Source organism: Pongo pygmaeus, chromosome 3 (genome assembly GCF_028885625.2).
Source record: "Pongo pygmaeus isolate AG05252 chromosome 3, NHGRI_mPonPyg2-v2.0_pri, whole genome shotgun sequence".
NCBI classification, from domain to species: Eukaryota; Metazoa; Chordata; class Mammalia; order Primates; family Hominidae; genus Pongo; species Pongo pygmaeus.
The window spans coordinates 95,783,750-95,804,507 of NC_072376.2; the positions used below are offsets into that span (position 1 = coordinate 95,783,750).

A 20,758-nucleotide genomic window follows, 5' to 3' on the forward strand; every position below is an offset into this window, starting at 1 on the left:
CTCCGTCTCAAAAAAAAAAAAAAAAAAAAAAAAATTTAGCACAGAAAGTAGAGATGTGTTGTTTACTTACTTGCTGCCTGAATCTGTGCTCCTCTCCTTTTCTCAATTTCTCGTTTTAATCTGTTTACATCCTTTACTAGTTTATCTACTGCTTGTTCACTGTCTTCCACTTTTTTGCATATACTCTGCAAAATAAAGTAATTTAAGGGCATAGGTAAGATTTCAAGCTCTGTACTAATATAGTCTAGATTCACAAATAATATAAAATCATTGGTGGTATATAATACCCAGAACTATTTGCCTTTTATATAAATTTTATTTATTTTCTGGAAGGTCTCAGTAACAAGCACTTGTAGGTTATAAATAAGCCTTATAGGTTATAAAATGCTTTTTCAGATGTAACTTCTCATTTATACAGTTTTTATCATGCCAGTTATTTCGCTGAAAATATACAGAAATAAACTGAAATATTAACTCCTGGGCCAGCTGCAGTGGCTCACGCCTGTAATCCCAGCACTTTGGGAGGCTGAGGCGGGTAGACTACCTGAGCTCAGGAGTTCGAGACCAGCCTGGGCAACATGGTGAAACCCCGTCTCTACTAAAAATATAAAAAATTATCCAGGTGTGGTGATGCATGCCTGTAGTCCCAGCTACTCGGGAGACTGAGGCACATGAATCGCTTGAGCCCAGGAAGCAGAGGTTGCAGTAAGCCAAAACTGCACCACTGCACTCCAGCCTGGGCGATACAGTGAGACCCTGTCTCAAAAAAAAAAAAAACAGAAACAAAAAAACAAAAAAACTTTGAAACAAAAAAATACAGATGCAGAGTTACTGCGTACATTTAACACTAAGAAACTCACAGTAAGTGAAAACAAAGTGACTCTATTTTACTATTACGAAAGGATACTATTGAAGATTTTTTTCCTGTAAGAGAAGCTACTTTTGAAAAGCAGATCACTTCTGTGTGTCTTTAGTTTTAAAAGTATGAATACCAGTAACTTTTGACGCCATAATTCCATTTGGGAATATATCTGAATAACAACAAAAATATAAGATGATGTTTCTTAGTATAACATAAAACAACTAGGGGAGGGGAGAACAACTAATTACTAAAAAAACAACTAATTTCCAACTGTAGGGTAATAGTTGTTTTGCCAGTTTTAGTGGACACTTCTTAGGATGTCTGCCAAGCCTACTTTTTACAAACCTTTTTTGCCCTGACAGAGTTTGCCAGTTACCCCTGTACCCGAGCTGACCCAAACAGAACCAATGAGATTCTTGCCTGGCACTCTGGAGGTATTACATAGCTAACTGGCAAATCTTGTGCTCTAGAAGAGATCTAAATGCAGGAGCTGTGGGTTGGCTGTTTTATGGCCTGCCAGTGGATGAAGAAACAAAAAGGTCTGGAAGGATAGCAATGTGCAGACACAGAAAGTTCTATTGGCATTCTAGCTCCTGGTTCCAATTCCTTCCTAAAGTTCAGCTGCTTTCTGCCTATAGTTCTTATGATACACCTCTACATTCCCGATTTTAGCCCAAGTTGGTATTTTTCCATAACGCTGCTCTATGAAATATACTGCCATTAAAAATAAAGAGGCCGGGCAAGGTGGCTCACACCTGTGATCCCAGCATTTTGGGAGGCTGAGGCAGGTAGATCACCTGAGGTCTGGGGTTCCAGACCAACCTGGCCAACATGGCGAAACCCCGTCTCTACTTAAAATACAAAAATCAGCCTGGCGTGGTGGGTGCGTGTTATCTCAGCTACGTGGGAGGCTGAGACAGGAGAATCTCTTGAACCAGGGAGGCGGAGGTTACAGTGAGCCAAGATCGCGCCATCGCACTCCAGTCCAGGCGATACAGTGAGACTGTCTCAAAAAAAACAAACCAAATACAAAAACAAAAAACTAAAGAATATGTAGCAACAGAAACAATGTTTTATGTATCAAATTTTTTAAAAATCATGACAAATTTATGTCACCATGACTATCAACTATATCAAAGTATACATATATTAAGGAAAAACTGAAGCAAATGGCAGAGTGAAAATAGTTATGTTAAAATGGTGAGATTCCAAGCTGGATGTGGTGGCTCACACCTGTAATCCCAGTACTTTGGGAGGCCAAAGAGGGTGGATTGCTTGAGCTCGGGATGGAGACCAGCCTGAGAACATGGTGAAACCCTGTCTCTACACAAAATACAAAAAATCAGCTGGGCATAGTGGTGCACACCTGTGGTCTCAGCTACTCTGGAGGCTGAGAGAGGAGGATCACTTGAGCCCAAGAGGTGGCGGTTGCAGTGAGCTGAGATTGTGCCACTGCTCTCCAGCCTGGGTAATAGAGCAAGACACTGTCTCTAAAAAATAAATAAGATGGTGAGATTCTGGATGTTTTTACCATCTAAAATTCCTGTTTCATATGAAAAAAGTAGTGTAATATGAATCAAAATATTTTAACTGCTTTTCTGTTAGTGTGCTCTACTGATGAGTATGGTGGCCATGGAAATATACTCCTTAGTAAGATCTCCAACTGGGGGAAGCATAGTTGACTTAACAGCCCCAGCTTTGGATCTACCACTGTGTTTACTCTTAAGCCATACTTCCCCTGGGCTGTTCCTAGCCAATGACTAGGTTCAGTGCAGGTATTAGTGCAAGTCCATGCCTATAGAACAATTTTCGGGCAACTTTGCTCAAAGACTCCCCATCAGCCTAGTGGAACTTTCTTAAAATGGCACTGCAGTCTGAGGCTCTTCCTAACCACTTGTCCTCTTATCCTCCTCTCCTTTCTCAGGGGTCAGACTTGCAGTGTTGTCTGAAGGCTCTTCCTGCCTGTTCTTGCTTCCTTTTCTTTATCCTTCTCAGGCCCAGTAAATCTGCTGCACTTGTAATCCCATCTTGACATCTAGTTCTAAAAGGACCTGAACTGACACATGAAGTAGAACTGACACATCTTAGTAGAGGGAAGTATACTGTTCCCAAATATACTTCCCTGTTTCTGTAAGGATTATATATCCCTGCCTATTACCATGTGATGTGTTCAGGCCAATGAAATGTGAGTAGAAGTGACATGGCCGTTTTAAGCAAAGTTTTAAAAGCTGTTGTGAATTCCCACTAGTTTTTTTTTTTTTTTTGAGACGGAGTCTCATTCTGTTGCCCAGGCTGGAGTGCACGATCTCGGCTCACTGCAAGCTCCACCTCCTGAGTTCACGCCATTCTCCTGCCTCAGCCACCCGAGTAGCTGGGACTACAGGTGCCCACCACCATGCCCGGCTAATTTTTTTGTATTTTTAGTAGAGACGGGGTTTCATCGTGTTAGCCAGGATGGTCTCGATCTCCTGACCTCATGATCCGCCTGCCTCGGCCTCCCAAAGTGCTGGGATTACAGGCATGAGCCACCGCGCTCGGCTCCACTAGCTTTCTTGCTCTTTGCCTTATGCCATGAGAACATGTCCCAAATAAGGGCTGCTCCTTCAGCCTGGATCCTGGATGAAGGTGACATTCAGAAAAGGAGTAGAGCTACAGCCAAGATAAAATGTGAGCAAGACTAAACCATGGTTGTTGTAAGCCACTGAGATTGCAATCTTTGTTACTACAGCTAAAGAAATACATCTCAGTCAATGAAGCTAAAGGAATAACGACATCTCGTTCAACAAGGGACAGCATCTATGATGGGGTCTCACAAGATTATAATGGAGCACATACAGAAAAGCTGATATATAGCACTTGATATTGGCATTACAGATCAAATGGGGAAATGACTGATATTCAATAATAATTTGGGGACATTTGGTTTTCCCTATGAAAACTAAAAAGTAAAAATACATATAGGTTTGTGTAAGTATATGTTTGCACAATGATGAAACTGCCTAATGACACATTTCTCAGAAGGTATAGCCTTCATTAAGCAACTCATAACTGTATAAATCTAATCAAGATGTCAGGTTATCCCTAAAAAATGTCAGTCATTAACTTGATATGAACTCTATCTAGAAGTGGTTGAAGTGTTTGATATGTTAACTTACCTTTAATTCCTCTTGTAATGAAGCATACATTTCATTTATCTTATGTACCTCCTTTAAGGATCCATCTTCTTCAAAAAATTTAGAGCTGTAAAAAATTACCATTTCCTCAGGCAAATACACAAAACTCATTTTAATGATAAGGTGAAAAACTTACTGTCAAGGAGCAATAGAAGAGTCTTTTTACTGGCTTTGTAGGAACCATAATTTTGTCAATCTATGTGTATAGAGAAAAACCAACCACAAAACCTACTTCATTGATCTTCATATTAGCAAACTTTTTAGCCTCCTAAGTACTATTGCCAGGTCTCCCAAAAAGGCGAGGATGGGTGAGGGATTGCATAAAAATAGATAAAAATAGATTGCATAAAATAGATAAAAATTGAAGGAAGGAAAAAAAGTATCTATTGGCAATGGGAACCGGAGTCAATTTTTAAAATATTTTACTGAATTCAAGTTACCTTTACTTGAAAGAGACATCATTATTTTATGATCCATAAAATAAGGAAGAAAGTAATTCTAAGAAGGAATGACTTGTAGGACATCCCAATGTCAGAGATAAATATGAAAAATGTGCATCTCGCCGGGCACGGTGGCTCACGCCTGTAATCCCAACACTTTGGGAGGCTGAGGCAGGTGGATCACCTGAGGTCGGGAGTTCGAGACCAGCCTGACCAACATGGAGAAACCCCGTCTCTACTAAAAAAAATACAAAATTAGCGGGGCATGGTGGTGCATGCCTGTAATCCCAGCTACTCAGGAGGCTGAGGCAGGAGAATCGCTTGAACCCGGGAGGGACAGGTTGCAGTGAGCTGAAATCATGCCATTACACCCCGGCCTGGACAACAAGAGCAAAACTCTGTCTTTAAAAAAAAAAAAAAAGGAAAATGTTCACCTCAGAATCAATGAAATACAGTATTCAGTTTTTAAACTGCTAGCACTGTGGGGACACAAAAGTAAGTAAAACCTAACCCCTTATTCTCAAAGTTTACACTCTAGTAGGTATCCTATAGTACCAGTGTTGCTGTTTTTGACATTACTTCCTTACTTACTGGCCACAAAGAAAGTTATATCTAAGCAGCCTATAGTATGAGTGAGTCTTGGCTAAAGTCTGATTTTTACAAATATCTAATTTCACGCCTTTAATCTGAACCACTGCCTTAGAAAATTATAATTTTTAGGCTATATACTTATTCTAACCTAGAATAGATATGCTAAACTTTACAGGATATGCAACAAGCTCCTCCCAGTACTTTTTTTTTTTTTAATTTCTTTTGTAGAGATGGGGTTTTGCTGTGTTGCCCAGGCTAGTCTCCAACTCCTGAGCTCAAGTGATCCTCCTGCCTCAGCCTCCCAAAGTGCTGGGATTGCAGGTGTGAGCCACCATGCCTGGACTAACCACCACCTTTTTTGTATCTTGTAAATAGACAAGCACTAACAGGAGTATAAGGAAGGTAAAAACAGCCTAGTTTACTTGAGTAATGGATTAGTTTTCCCCTGAATTTTTATTCTGCTGTTGTTTGAGAAATAAGAAAATTAATTTCAAAGATGAATAGAAGTTTTGTGAGAAAGCAGTTGAATCTTACCTGTGTGTTTGTACTGCTCGGCTAAAACCAGTGGACATACAGGAACCTGATACAGTTTTATAACCCAGTTGTTCAGACATGCCCAGATTGGCAACCACTAAAGGTACCCTGTGAAAAAGTCTGACAAAATAAAACTTTAGAGTATAAACTTAGAAAGAAAAGAAAGATTAGTATCTACCTGCTGGAATAGACTACTTGTCCCCTACAAGATTTAAAAAAATACACCTCCAAAACCCATTCTTTACTACTTATCCAAAATAGAATTTACTGACTTGAGACAACTTTTTTTTTTTTTTTTTTTTGAGACAGCGTCTCACTCTGTCTCCCAGGCTGCAGTGCAGTGGTGCGATCATGGCTCAATAATGCAGCTTCAACCTCCCGGGCTCAAGCAATCCTCTTGCCTCAGCCTCCCAAGTAGCTGGGACTACAGGCACCCATCACCAAACCGACTAATTTTTCAGTTTTTTGTAGAGATGAGGTCTCCTAATGTTGCTCAGTGATCCTCCTGCCTTGGCCTCCCAAAGTGCTGGGATTACAGGTATGAGTCACCACACTGGGCCCAGATGACATGTAAAGCTGTGAAATGTGCTTAGTATAATAGTGTGGAAAAACAGTTTAATGGCTCCTTTGATTAGTACATGTATAAATAAGGCAGTATTAACATTGAGATTTACCCTATCTTCCATGAACAATAAAATTATTCTTAGTTGGTACTCTTTTAACGTAATTCTCATATTCCACGAAAATGTAGTTTACTATATACAACCTGTAGGGAGTCCCTGGTTAGACTCATTTTAGTGGACCATCAAGAGCTACTTTGTTTCTTTGCTCAGTTATAGAAAAACTGCTCAAGTATCTAGGCTTAAATTCTAAATTCTAAATTACACCCTTTATCAATCAATTAAAAAAAAGTTTTTTTCCACCTTAAATAGTAAATAAGAGCAAATCTTCAGTGCCAGAATACGTCATCATTCCACACTGGGCTTCTAATTTCCTTATCTGACCATTATTTTCCCACCTATAAATTAACAGATGGTAAGATCTACTTCTGAGGGTTATCGTGACAATCTGATGCGACAATATATGAGAACACTTTGTAAGCTGCAAAAAGTACTAAATATTAGATATATTTTTCTATTAGTTTAATACAGCCAGTGACTGGCCAACATTTACCCTTTTTGAGGTTTATATAAGGAATGTTCCAGTCGATGAGTAGAGCAGCTTTCTGTTATTATACTTGGTGTTAATAGCAGAAAAACAAGGTCTTGGTTTGAAAAATGCTCCTGCAAGTTTTTGTGAAGCAGCCTCTCTCTAAACGTCATGATCTGATCTGAATGACGACGGAATTTGTACCAACCTACCACATTCTGAAATACAGAAAAAAAAGGATATACATCTTAATAGTTACAATGATATGTCTTACTATTATAATTAAATAAAATAAACAAACTTTAAATGGCTTTCTTAATATTTAGAAAGATTTTGGGCATATATAAACAAAGAATACACTTAATTGTATGCTTTACTTTTGTAAAACACACAAACTGACTTACTTTCCATTCATTTAAAAGGGTACAGTTTTGATCAATATAGATTAAAAGGGAGAAGTAAATTCTTGACTTTCTGTAGTTTCTTTTATGGCATTTGCTATCTTGCAATCTTAATCTTTAGTCAAAATTTAAATGAAAAAAATATCAATGCCATTGATTCACTTTTTAAAAGGCAATCCCTCCCTGAAAATAAATTAATTGCCTGTATGGACACTTGGTTTGTTAAATAAGTTAAGCTGAACCCTACAGCTTTTACCTAAAATTTTTATGGGAATGGTATCACCTACCCGACAAAGTTGGTTTCAAGATTAAGATCACATTAAACGGTTTTATAAACTATAACATACTAAGCAAATGTGTTAATATTACTAGACCTTTTTTTAACTCGGAAAATAATTCTCCTTTACTTAAGACAAAGAGAAAACCAACCATTTTGCTTAGAGATCTGTGAGTTTCAGCAACTAAATTATATATTTGCACATTTAAATTGAGGAAATTAAAATTAGTTTTTAAAAATAAGGCATTTTTACAGGTACTTTTTTAAATACTCAAATTATAATGGGGGGGGGGAAACACAAGCATTTTCAGCCAAACATATTTTTTGAGAGAAACATCTTTTTTTTTTTTTCTTTTTTGAGACAGTCTGGCTCTGCTGCCCAGGCTGGAGTGCAATGGCATGATCTCAGCTCATTGCAACCTCTGCCTCCCGGGTTCAAGTGATTCTCCTGCCTCTGTCTCCTGAGTAGCTGGGATTACAGGCATGCGCCACCACATCCGGCTTTTTTTTTTCTTCTATTTTTAGTAAAGACAGGGTTTCACCGTGTGGTCAGGCTGGTCTCAAACTCTTGACCTCGTGATCCGCCCTCCTCAGCCAACCAAAGTGCTGGGATTAAAGGCATGAGCCACTGTGCCCAGCCAAGAAACATCTTTCAATTAATCTATTTTTATTTTCAAATCAAAGTTTTAAGAGAAAAAGTAGTGCCTTGAAAAAATTTTGTGTTTGGGGAAAAAATCCATTTTGATCATTCAACAACTTTTAACCAAACACGAAGTATGTTATAGAGGATCCAAATTCAGTGCTATATAGGAAACATCCCTGCAGTATCTATCAGAAATAATAACTGAGGCCAGGCACGGTGTGTGGTGGCGGGTGCCTATAATCCCAGCTATTCAGGAGGCTGAGGCAGGAGAATCGCTTGAACCCGGAAGATGCAGGATGTAGTCAGCCGAGATCACACCACTGCACTCCAGCCTGGGTGACAGAGCAAGACTCCGTCTCAAAAAAAACAAAACAAAAAAAACCAAAACACTACAGCCAAGTAAAATAACAGAACTGATTAGGTCACAGAATAAATGGTAGCGGGAAGGGGTGTGGTGGAAATATAAGAGAAAGAGATAAATGTTAATTATAGTAGTCAAAGGATGAGAACAACATTAATATTTTTAATTACTAGTTTTATTTTCAGAGCAACCACTTTCAATTTCTGGGAAGAACAAACCTTTTCTTACTTACTTTACAGGATACCATGATGTCAAACACTGCTTAAAAATTCTGTCAAAGTACTGTGTGTTTTTAAGAACCAAAAACAATGCAAATAATACCAAAAAAAGGGAAGATAAATTAGAGAATACCTTTTTGACATTTGATAATATTTTCTTCAGTGCTTGCTCATTTACTTCACCTGAAGAATTATAAAAGCTGTAAAAGCCAAAATTAAAGGTATTTCAAATATGCTAAAAATATAAGTAATTTTATTAGTATTTTAAATTTTAGTTATTCCTAACCCAACTACCAAACCCCATATACCTATTTGCCTGTCAGATAAAGTCCTAAAATAAATAGTAGAGAAAGTTCTCAAATTAACTGACTTAAAGTAGTAGGAACATAAAGTCCATAAAGCAATGAAAAGGATAAAGGAGTAACTTAAGAGACAAGTTCTGGGAATCGTTTTTTTTGAACCTAAAACAGTAAACTATCCATTAAATACAGGTATTAAAATGTAAGTTCACATAGCCGGTTCACAATTCATTCAGTTTACTCATTTATATTTTTTATAACATTGATACATACAAAAGAATGTATAACCAGTAATGAAGCACAATAACAAAAAGACAATTTATTATTCACTGCTAGTTACAAAAGCTATGTATTTTAGGAGCTGGCTGGGTTTTTTGGGGTTGGGGAAGGGAATAGGTTTTGTTTGGTTTAGAATAGTAGTCTTTGTTCAGGAGTTGGAATATCCAAAATGTAGGAAGAATTAAAAGATAATTCCAAATGATTCTACTTCCAGCTTTCTTTCCCTTCCAATAACAGAGACTATAAATAATATTTTCTTCCTTTTACCATTCATTAAGATCAACAATATTTTCTATGATGGTTAAATATGTTATACAAAATCCTTTATAAATAATTTTTGCCAGGGCATGGTGGCTCACACTTGTAATCCCAGCATTTTGGGAGGCTGAGGGGGGCGGATGGCTCGAGCCCAGAAGTTTGAGACTAACCTGCGCAATGTGGCAAAACCCTGTCTACATAAAAAATACAAAAATTAGCTGGGGCGTGGTGGTGTGTGCCTGTAGTCCCAGTTTCCAGAGAGAGCGAGGTGGGAGGATCACTTGAGCCTGGGAGGCAGAATTTGCAATGAGATGAGATGGCACTACTGCACTCCAGCCTGGGCAACAGAGCAGACTCTGTCATCTATTTATGTTTCCAATATTTGTCTACTTACAGTTCCAATATGAAAATACAAGAAATTCTTCTCTAAATACAAGAATTTATTCCTATATTTCCCTAGAATAGTCCACTTCTGAGCTCAAATTGGAGCATAAAGCAGTATATTAGGGTAAGATTAGCAACAGGATAACAGTGCACATCATCTGTGGAAGCACTAGGTTTATGTGAAGTTTCTGGGGAGAAGATGAAGGGGGTGGCATTTTATGTAGAAACTGATATATCATGCAGAATTCATGTCGAACTGCATAATTTTTTTTGAGACACGGTCTCGCTCTGTCACCTGGGCTGGATCTCGGCTCACTGTAGCCTTGACCTCTGCCCTCAAGCAATCCTTTCACCTCACCCTCCCTAGAAACTGGGACTATAGGCACACCAACACACCCAGCTAATTGTTTTGTATTTTTTGTAAAGAGGGAGTTTCCCTCTCCCCCTCCCCCTCCCCCTCCCCCTCCCCCTCCCCCTCTCCCCTTTTTTCGGGCTCCCTCTGTTGCCGAAGCTGGACTGTACTGCCGGGATCTCGGCTCGCTGCAACCTCCCTGCCTCGGGCTCCTGTGACTCTCCTGCCTCGGCCTGCCGAGTGCCTGGGATTGCAGTCGCGCGCCGCCACGCCTGAATGGTTTTTGTATTTTTGGTGGAGACGGGGTTTCGCCGTGTTGACCGGGCTGGTCTCCAGCTCCTGGCCTCGAGTGATCTGCCTGCCTCGGCCTCCCGAGGTGCTGGGATTGCAGACGGAGTCTCGCTAACTCAATGCTCAATGGTGCTCAGGCTGGAGTGCAGTGGTGTGATCTCGGCTCTCTGCAACCTCCACCTACCAGCCTCCTGCCTTGGCCTCTTAAAGTGCTAAGATTACAGCCTCTGCCCCACCGCCACCCCGTCTAGGAAGTGAGGAGCGTCTCTGCCTGGCCGCCCATCGTCTGGGATGTGAGGAGCCCCTCTGCCCGGCCGCCCTATCTGGGAAGTGAGGAGCACCTCTGCCCGGCCGCCCATCATCTGGGATGTGAGGAGCGCCTCTGCCCGGCTGCCACCCCGTCTGGGAGGAAGTGAGGAGCGCCTCTGCCCGGCTGCCCCGTCTGGGAGATGAGGAGCACCTCTGCCCGGCCGCCCCGTCTGGGAGGAAGTGAGGAGCGCCTCTGCCCTGTTGCCCTATCTGGGAAGTGAGGAGCGCCTCTGCCTGGCCGCCACCCCGTCTGGGAAGTGAGGAGCGCCTCTGCCCGGCTGCCACCCCATATGGGAAGTGAGGAGCGCCTCTGCCCAGCCGCCCCTTCTGGGAGGTGAGGAGCGCCTCTGCCCAGCCGCCCCGTCTGGGAGGTGAGGAGTGCCTCTGCCCGGCCGCCCCGTCTGGGAGGTGAGGAGCGCCTCTGCCTGGCCGCCACCCCGTCTGGGAGGAAGTGAGGAGCACCTCTGCCCAGCTGCCCCATCTGGGAAGTGAGGAGCGCCTCTGCCCAGCTGCCACCCCCTATGGGAAGTGAGGAGCGCCTCTGCCCGGCCGCCCACTCTGGGAAGTGAGGAGCGCCTCTGCCCGGCCGCCCACTCTGGGAAGTGAGGAGCGCCTCTGCCCGGCCGCCCACTCTGGGAGGTGAGGAGTGCCTCTGCCCGGCCGCCCCGTCTGGGAGGTGAGGAGCGCCTCTGCCTGGCCGCCACCCCGTCTGGGAGGAAGTGAGGAGCACCTCTGCCCGGCCGCCCACTCTGGGAGGTGAGGAGCGCCTCTGCCTGGCCACTCCGTCTGGGAAGGGAGGAGCGCCTCTGCCTGGCCACCCCGTCTGGGAGGTGAGGAGCGCCTCTGCCCGGCTGCCACCCCGTCTGGGAGGAAGTGAGGAGCACCTCTGCCCGGCTGCCCCATCTGGGAAGTGAGGAGCGCCTCTGCCCGGCCGCCACCCCATATGGGAAGTGAGGAGCGCCTCTGCCTGACCACTCCGTCTGGGAGGTGAGGAGCGCCTCTGCCCGGCCGCCCCGTCTGGGAGGTGAGGAGTGCCTCTGCCCGGCCGTCACCCCGTCTGGGAGGAAGTGAGGAGCACCTCTGCCCGGCTGCCCCATCTGGGAGATGAGGAGCACCTCTGCCCGGCCGCCCCGTCTGGGAGATGAGGAGCACCTCTGCCCGGCCGCCCCATCTGGGAGGTGAGGAGTGCCTCTGCCCGGCTGCCACCCCGTCTGGGAGGAAGTGAGGAGCACCTCTGCCCGGCCGCCCCCTCTGGGAAGTGAGGAGCGCCTCTGCCTGGCCGCCACCCCGTCTGGGAGGAAGTGAGGAGTGCCTCTGCCTGGCTGCCCCATCTGGGAAGGGAGGAGCACCTCTGCCCGGCCGCCACACCGTCTGGGAAGTGAGGAGCGCCTCTGCCTGGCTGCCCCATCTGGGAAGGGAGGAGCACCTCTGCCCAGCCGCCACACCGTCTGGGAAGTGAGGAGCGCCTCTGCCTGGTCGCCCCATCTAGGAGGTGAGGAGCGCCTCTGCCCGGCCGCCCAGTCTGGGAAGTGAGGAGCGCCTCTGCCCGGCCGCCCTGTCTGGGAGGTGAGGAGCGCCTCTGCCTGGCCGCCACCCCATCTGGGAGGAAGTGAGGAGCGTCTCTGCCCGGCCGCCCCGTCTGGGAAGTGAGGAGCGCCTCTGCCCGGCCGCCCCCTCTGGGAAGTGAGGAGCACCTCTGCTCGGCCACCCCGTTGGGGAAGTGAGGAGCGCCTCTGCCCGGCCGCCCCGTCTGGGAGGTGAGGAGCGCCTCTGCCCGGCTGCCACCCGGTCTGGGAGGAACTGAGGAGCGCCTCTGCCCGGGCGGCCCCGTCTGGGAAGCGAGGAGCGCCTCTGCCCGGGCGGCCCCGTCGGGGAAGTGAGGAGCGCCTCTGCCCGGCCGCCCTGTCTGGGAGGAGAGGAGCGCCTCTGCCCGGGCGGCCCCGTCTGGGAAGCGAGGGGCGCCTCTGCCCAGCCGCCCTGTCTGGGAGGTGAGGAGCGCCTCTGCCCGGCTGCCCTGTCTGGGAGGTGTACCCAACAGCTCCGAAGAGACAGCGACCATCGGGAGCGGGCCATGAGGACGATGGCGGTTTTGTTGAAGAGAAGGGGAGGAAGTGTGGGGAAAGGAAGGAGAGATCAGATTGTTGCTGTGTCTGTGTAGAAAGGGGTGGGCATAGGAGACTCCATTTTGTTCTGACTAGGAGAAATTCTTCTGCCTTGGGATGCTGTTGATCTATGGCCTTTCCCCCAGCCCCCTGCTCTCTGAAACATGTGCTGTGTCAACTCAGGGTTAAATGGATTAAGGGTGGTGCAAGATGTGCTTTGTTAAACAGATGCTTGAAGGCAGCATGCTCTTTAAGAGTCATCACCACTCCCTAATCTCAAGTACTCAGGGGCACAAACACTGCAGAAGGCCGCAGGGTCCTCTGCCTAGGAAAACCAGAGACCTTTGTTCATGTGTTTATCTCCTGACCTTCTCTCCACTATTATCCTATGACCCTGCCATATCCCCCTCTCCGAGAAACACCCAAGAATGATCAATAAATACTTCAGAAATAAAAAAAATAAATAAATAAATAAAAATAAAAATAAAAATAAAATACATAAATATAAGAAAATAAAAATAATAAATAAATATGTTATCTATAACAAAAAAAAAAAAAAAAAGAGGGAGTTTCGCCATGTTACCAGGCTGGTCTCCAACTCCCTGAGCTCAAGTGATCCACCCACCTCACCTCCCAAAGTGCTGGAATTATAGGCGTAAGCCACCACGACCCACCTGCGTAATTTTTTAAAAAGTGACTTTAAGTTTCAGAAGCCGGGCACAGTGGCTCACGCCTTAATCCCAGCACTTTGGGAGGCTGAGGTGGGTGGATCACTTGAGGTCAGGAGTTTGAAACCAGCCTGACCAACATGGCAAAACCCCATCTTTACTAAAAATACAAAAAAAAAAAAAAAAAAATTAGCCAGGCGTGGTGGTGCAGGCCTGTGGTCCCACCTACTCATGAGGCTGAGGTGGGAGAATCGCTTGAACCTGGGAGTTGGAAGGTTGCAGTGAACTGAGATCACACCACTGCACTCCAGCCTGGGCAATAGAGTGAGACCTTGTCTAATAAATAAATAAATAAATAAATAAATAAATAAATAAATAAATAAAATCTCTATCTATCCATCCACACTCTAAGTTTCAGTAGGCTATTTCCCAGGTACTTCCTCCAGATTTCTGAGGTAACCAAATCAGTGTATTTCAGTGGAAAAGTCTGCATCCTAATGTATTTAGTGCAGGGTTAACAAACTTTCTGTAAAGGATTGTATAGAAAATATTTCAGGCTTTGACGGCCACATCCAGTCTCTATTGCATATTTTTCCTCCTTTTTTTACAACCCTTAAAAAATGTAGTAAACAAGGCCAGGCATGGGTGTCTCACGCCTGTAATCCTAGCACTTTGGGAGGCCGTGGCGGGCGGATCACAAGGTCAAGAAATCAAGACCATCCTGGTCAACATGGTGAAACTTCGTCTCTACTAAAAATACAAAAAAAATTAGCCGGGCGTGGTGGCACCCGCCTGGAGTCCCAGCTACTTGGAGGCTGAGGCAGAAGAATCGCTTGGACCTGGGAGGCAGAGGCTGCACTGAGCCGAGATTGCGCCACTGCACTCCAGCCTGGCGACACAGCAAGACTCTGTCTCAAAAAAAAAAAAAAAAAAAAAAAAAAGTAGTGAACAGTCTCAGATCGAGGGCCACATAAAACTACATCGTGGGACTCTATTTTAGCAACCCCTGTAATTAGAGCAGGAAGAGGAAGAAACTGCATAGCATAATGCTGGATTAGAGCTCAAGAAATCCTTATTCTTCTCATTTTTGCCCTACCATTAACTAGATCTGTGGCCTTGGTTAAATCATAAACTTTTCAGGCCTATTATTGTGTTGTTTAATGAAGTATGTAGTTACCCTCTGAATGAGAGGTATTTCACATGTCTCTCCTAATGCCTTTCCACCCCGCTTTAATCCTGTAAGAGCTAAAAGGCTCAGGCATTGGTTTCTCATCACTGAAATAGATGGTTTCTTCAGGTCTCAGCTTCTATTAAGTTAGTCTAATTATTAATGTGGTTGAAAAAGGTACTGAATCACTTTTTGCTGTTCCTTTAAATCCTTTGTTGGTCCAGAAGATCCTTCAATAAAGTCCTTTTTATGAGTCTCCACTAAGAATTCCTGTCATCTAACAAATATTTTTGTATGTCCATTACACATAAGGCAGTATAGGAGCTGTACCTTTTCTTGGTATAGCAGTTTAAAAGACCACACTAAGCTCCTTTTTTCTGCTTTCCTCCTACAGTTATTTCTCACCTTAACCATATGCTCCACTGTAATTCTTACATAACTTTAAAGATGTGTATAGTACATAGTCTGTAAGATAGTTACGCTGATTTTTCTTTTCCTTTTTTTGGAGACAGGGTCTTGCTCTGTCACCCAGGCTGGAGTGCAGTGGCATGACCTCAGCTCACTTCAGCCTCTTTCTCCTGAGCTCAAGTGATCCTCCTACCTCAGCCTCCCCAGTAACTGGGATTACAGAAGCATGACATCACTCCTGGCTAATTTTTGTATTTTTAGTGGAGACAGTGTTTCACCATGTTGCCCAGGCTGTTTGTGCTGATTTTTCTTGCATGGTTTATATAAATCATAAAACGATTTCATTAAAATCACACCATGCTATGGTTACATGATTACATGTGTTTGCTTTGTGAAAATTCATTTATTTGTGTATTTTTCTATGTGTATGTTATACTCAATAAAAGCTAAAAAATACACAATGTATTAGAGTTAACAGTACTATGACTATCTGTAGGACTAAGTACAAGTGTTCATCCTAGAAAAGCAATAAGAAACAGGTTAAAGAACATAACCAGCTGAGTGCAATGGCTCATGCCTGTAATCCCAGTACTTTGGGAAGCAGAGGAAGGAGGATGGCTTGAGCCCAGGAGTTTGAGACCAGCCTGGGCAACATGGCAAAACCCTGTCTCTCCCAAAATACAAAAATTAGCTGGGTGTGGTGGCTGGTGCCTGTCGTCCCAGCTACCTGGGGGGCTGAGGTAGAGAGGGTCACCTGAGCCCAGAAGGTGAAGGCTGCAGTGAGCTGTGTTCACGCCACTGCACTCCAGCCTGAGTGACAGAGTGAGACCCTGTCTCAAAAAGAAAAAGAACATAACCAGCTAACACAAAAGATAACACTAAAAAATGTAAGTGAGGAACCAGTTGCTAAAATATGCTGAAATAAAAGGGTAGAAAAAAGGGCTGCTATTGATGATGTATAAGAACATTTCATTTACTGAGTTTATAATATGCAATGAGGTGACTGGGTGTGAGAAGAAAAAGCAATTCTCAAGGTAAACTGGTGCCTGGGAAAGGTAATGAAGATCAGCTTAAAGTAATATAAACACAGAAAAAGAACTACTAGGGTTGACAATACACAAGTGATTTTTTCAGCTATTTAAAAAAAACTTTCCATTCTACTCAGTACCACCATGTATAGGTGATAACTAAGATAATCTGTTAGTTTTAAAAAGTATTTCACTTGCAGAGAGTAATTTTCACAATGGATCATTTACTTACTAGCACTACTACTTACCTAAAAAGCTGATAGCATGGAATATATTTCTGAATGTCTGGAAGAAAAGGATTTTTAGTTATGATTACATTAATTCAATTCACAGTCATCTGAATACTGCATTTGAGCCTTTACCTCATGCCAGGAAGTACTTTACCACTGATTATCTTATTTTTATCCTCACAACAAATCTGCGACATATACTATCATTATTCCCCTTTCAAAGATGATATAACAGGTAAAGAGAGATAAGTGGCTTGCCCAATCCAGTGGTAGGGCCAGAGTTCAAAACCCAGCGCCTCGCCTGGAACCACAATGCTATTTCCTCTAAATAACGGTCTAATAAGTCCAACACAAAAGATAAATTCAAAGTTGTCACATTTTCACCGAGTTCTAAAAAGGCTGTGCTCTAAATTTGCCCAATTAATAAAATCACCTATTAAAGGAATTTAAAATGATGAAAATCTCCTTAACCAAAGCAATGGAATAATATGTTGATCTTGGATTTTACGTGTTTAAACATCTGTGATAATCCAACATTTAAAATAATTGGAGCAAATACCTTAGAGCTTAGCACTGTACCTAATACCACAATGCAGTTGCTCAGTAAACATTTGCTTGATTAAATGCCTAGAACTATGTTAGATACTTTCGGTGGCACGCTAATTTCAATTAGGGAAAAAAATGCTCTAAGGGCTTGCTTTAATTTTTTAATTTTTTTTATTTATTTTATTTTATTATTATTATTATTATACTTTAGGTTTTATGGTACATGTGCGCAATGAGCAGGTAAGTTACATATGTATACATGTGCCATGCTGGTGCACTGCACCCACTAACTCGTCATCTAGCATTAGGTATATCTCCCAATGCTATCCCTCCTCCCTCCCCCCACCCCACAACAGTCCCCAAAGTGTGATGTTCCCCTTCCTGTGTCCATGTGTTCTCATTGTTTAATTCCCACCTATGAGTGAGAATATGCGGTGTTTGGTTTTTTGTTCTTGTGATAGTTTACTGAGAATGATGATTTCCAATTTCATCCATGTCCCTACAAAGGACATGAACTCATCATTTTTTATGGCTGCATAGTAGTCCATGGTGTATATGTGCCACATTTTCTTAATCCAGTCTATCATTGTTGGACATTTGGGTTGGTTCCAAGTCTTTGCTATTGTGAATAATGCCGCAATAAACATACGTGTGCATGTGTCTTTATAGCAGCATGATTTATAGTCCTTTGGGTATATACCCAGTAATGGGATGGCTGGATCAAATGGAATTTCTAGTTCTAGATTCCTGAGGAATCGCCACACTGACTTCCACAAGGGTTGAACTAGTTTACAGTCCCACCAACAGTGTAAAAGTGTTCCTATTTCTCCACATCCTCTCCAGCACCTGTTGTTTCCTGACTTTTTAATGATTGCCATTCTAACTGGTGTGAGATGGTATCTCATTGTGGTTTTGATTTGCATTTCTCTGATGGCCAGTGATGATGAGCATTTTTTCATGTGTTTTTTGGCTGCATAAATGTCTTCTTTTGAGAAGTGTCTGTTCATGTCCTTCGCCCACTTTTTGATGGGGTTGTTTGTTTTTTTCTCGTAAATTTGTTGGAGTTCATTGTAGATTCTGGATATTAGCCCTTTGTCATATGAGTAGGTTGCGAAAATTTTCTCCCATTTTGTAGGTTGCCTGTTCACTCTGATGGTAGTTTCTTTTGCTGTGCAGAAGCTCTTTAATTAGATCCCATTTCTCAATTTTGGCTTTTGTTGCCATTGCTTTTGGTGTTTTAGACATGAAGTCCTTGCCCATGCCTATGTCCTGAATGGTAATGCCTAGGTTTTCTTCTAGGGTTTTTATGGTTTTAGGTCTAACATTTAAGTCTTTAATCCATCTTGAATTGATTTTTGTATAAGGTATAAGGAAGGGATCCAGTTTCAGCTTTCTACATATGGCTAGCCAGTTTTCCCAGCACCATTTATTAAATAGGGAATCCTTTCCCCATTTCTTGTTTTTGTCAGGTTTGTCAAAGATCAGATAGTTGTAGATATGTGGCATTATTTCTGACGGCTCTGTTCTGTTCCATTGATCTATATCTCTGTTTTGGTACCAGTACCATGCTGTGTTGGTTACTGTAGCCTTGTAGTATAGTTTGAAGTCAGGTAGTGTGATGCCTCCAGCTTTGTTCTTTTGGCTTAGGATTGACTTGGCGATGCGGGCTCTTTTTTGGTTCCATGTGAACTTTAAAGTAGTTTTTTCCAATTCTGTGAAGAAAGTCATTGGTAGCTTGATGGGGATGGCATTGAATCTGTAAATTACCTTGGGAAGGATGGCCATTTTCACGATATTGATTCTTCCTACCCATGAGCATGGAATGTTCTTCCAGTTGTTTGTATCCTCTTTTATTTCCTTGAGCAGTGGTTTGTAGTTCTCCTTGAAGAGGTCCTTCACATCCCTTGTAAGTTGGATTCCTAGGTATTTTATTCTCTTTGAAGCAATTGTGAATGGGAGTTCACTCATGATTTGGCTCTCTGTTTGTCTGTTATTGATGTATAAGAATGCTTGTGATTTTTGTACATTGATTTTGTATCCTGAGACTTTGCTGAAGTTGCTTATCAGCTTAAGGAGATTTTGGGCTGAGACAATGGGGTTTTCTAGATATACAATCATGTCATCTGCAAACAGGGACAATTTGACTTCCTCTTTTCCTAATTGAATACCCTTTATTTCCTTCTCCTGCCTAATTGCCCTGGCCAGAACTTCCAACACTATGTTGAATAGGTGTGGTGAGAGAGGGCATCCCTGTCTTGTGCCAGTTTTCAAAGGAAATGCTTCCAGTTTTTGCCCATTCAGTATGATATTGGCTGTGGGTTTGTCATAGATAGCTCTTATTATTTTGAGATACGTCCCATCAATACCTAATTTATTGAGAGTTTTTAGCATGAAGGGTTGTTGAATTTTGTCAAAGGCCTTTTCTGCATCTATTGAGATAATCATGTGGTTTTTGTCTTTGGTTCTGTTTATATGCTGGATTACATTTATTGATTTGTGTATATTGAACCAGCCTTGCATCCCAGGGATGAAGCCCACTTGATCATGGTGGATAAGCTTTTTGATGTGCTGCTGGATTCTGTTTGCCAGTATTTTATTGAGGATTTTTGCATCAATGTTCATCAAGGATATTGGTCTAAAATTCTCTTTTTTTGTTGTGTCTCTGCCAGGCTTTGGTATCAGGATGATGCTGGCCTCATAAAATGAGTTAGGGAGGATTCCCTCTTTTTCTATTGATTGGAATAGTTTCAGAAGGAATGGTACCAGTTCCTCCTTGTACCTCTGGTAGAATTCGGCTGTGAACCCATCTGGTCCTGGACTTTTTTTGGTTGGTAAGCTATTGATTATTGTCACAATTTCAGCTCCTGTTATTGGTCTATTCAGAGATTCAACTTCTTCCTGGTTTAGTCTTGGGAGGGTGTATGTGTTGAGGAATTTATCCATTTCTTCTAGATTTTCTAGTTTATTTGCGTAGAGGTGTTCGTAGTATTCTCTGATGGTAGTTTGTACTTCTGTGGGATCGGTGGTGATATCCCCTTTATCATTTTTTATTGCATCTATTTGATTCTTCTCTCTTTTTTTCTTTATTAATCTTGCTAGCGGTCTATCAATTTTGTTGATCCTTTCAAAAAACCAGCTCCTGGATTCATTAATTTTTTGAAGGGTTTTTTGTGTCTCTATTTCCTTCAGTTCTGCTCTGATTTTAGTTATTTCTTGCCTTCTGCTAGCTTTTGAATGTGTTTGCTCTTGCTTTTCTAGTTCTTTTAATTGTGATGTTAGGGTGTCTATTTTGGATCTTTCCTGCTTTCTCTTGTGGGCATTTAGTGCTATAAATTTCCCTCTACATATTGCTTTGAATGCATCCCAGAGATTCTGGTATGTTGTGTCTTGGTTCTCGTTGGTTTCAAAGAACATCTTTATTTCTGCCTTCATTTCGTTATGTACCCAGTAGTCATTCAGGAGCAGGTTGTTCAGTTTCCATGTAGTTGAGCGGTTTTGAGTGAGATTCTTAATCCTGAGTTCTAGCTTGATTGCACTGTGATCTGAGAGATAGTTTGTTATAATTTCTGTTCGTTTACATTTATGGAGGAGAGCTTTACTTCCAAGTATATGGTCAATTTTGGAATAGGTGTGGTGTGGTGCTGAAAAAAATGTATATTCTGTTGATTTGGGGTGGAGAGTTCTGTAGATGTCTATTAGGTCTGCTTGGTGCAGAGCTGAGTTCAATTCCTGGGTATCCTTGTTGACTTTCTGTTTCGTTGATCTGTCTAATGTTGACAGTGGAGTG

At 42.6% G+C, this 20,758-nt stretch overlaps 1 protein-coding gene across 1 annotated transcript in view; it reads right to left on the reverse strand.

The window, feature by feature from the left end:
- ABRAXAS1 (abraxas 1, BRCA1 A complex subunit) overlaps positions 1-20,758 on the reverse strand; it is a 33,491-nt gene that overhangs the window by 2,484 nt on the left and 10,249 nt on the right. Inside the window, exons 3-8 of the mRNA XM_054484453.2 lie at positions 16,444-16,480; positions 8,783-8,849; positions 6,774-6,967; positions 5,601-5,720; positions 4,018-4,102; positions 71-185 (exon numbers count right to left, since the gene is read on the reverse strand). Coding sequence (XP_054340428.1) covers positions 71-185; positions 4,018-4,102; positions 5,601-5,720; positions 6,774-6,967; positions 8,783-8,849; positions 16,444-16,480 — 618 coding nt within the window. The remainder of the gene's footprint in view (positions 1-70; positions 186-4,017; positions 4,103-5,600; positions 5,721-6,773; positions 6,968-8,782; positions 8,850-16,443; positions 16,481-20,758) is intronic.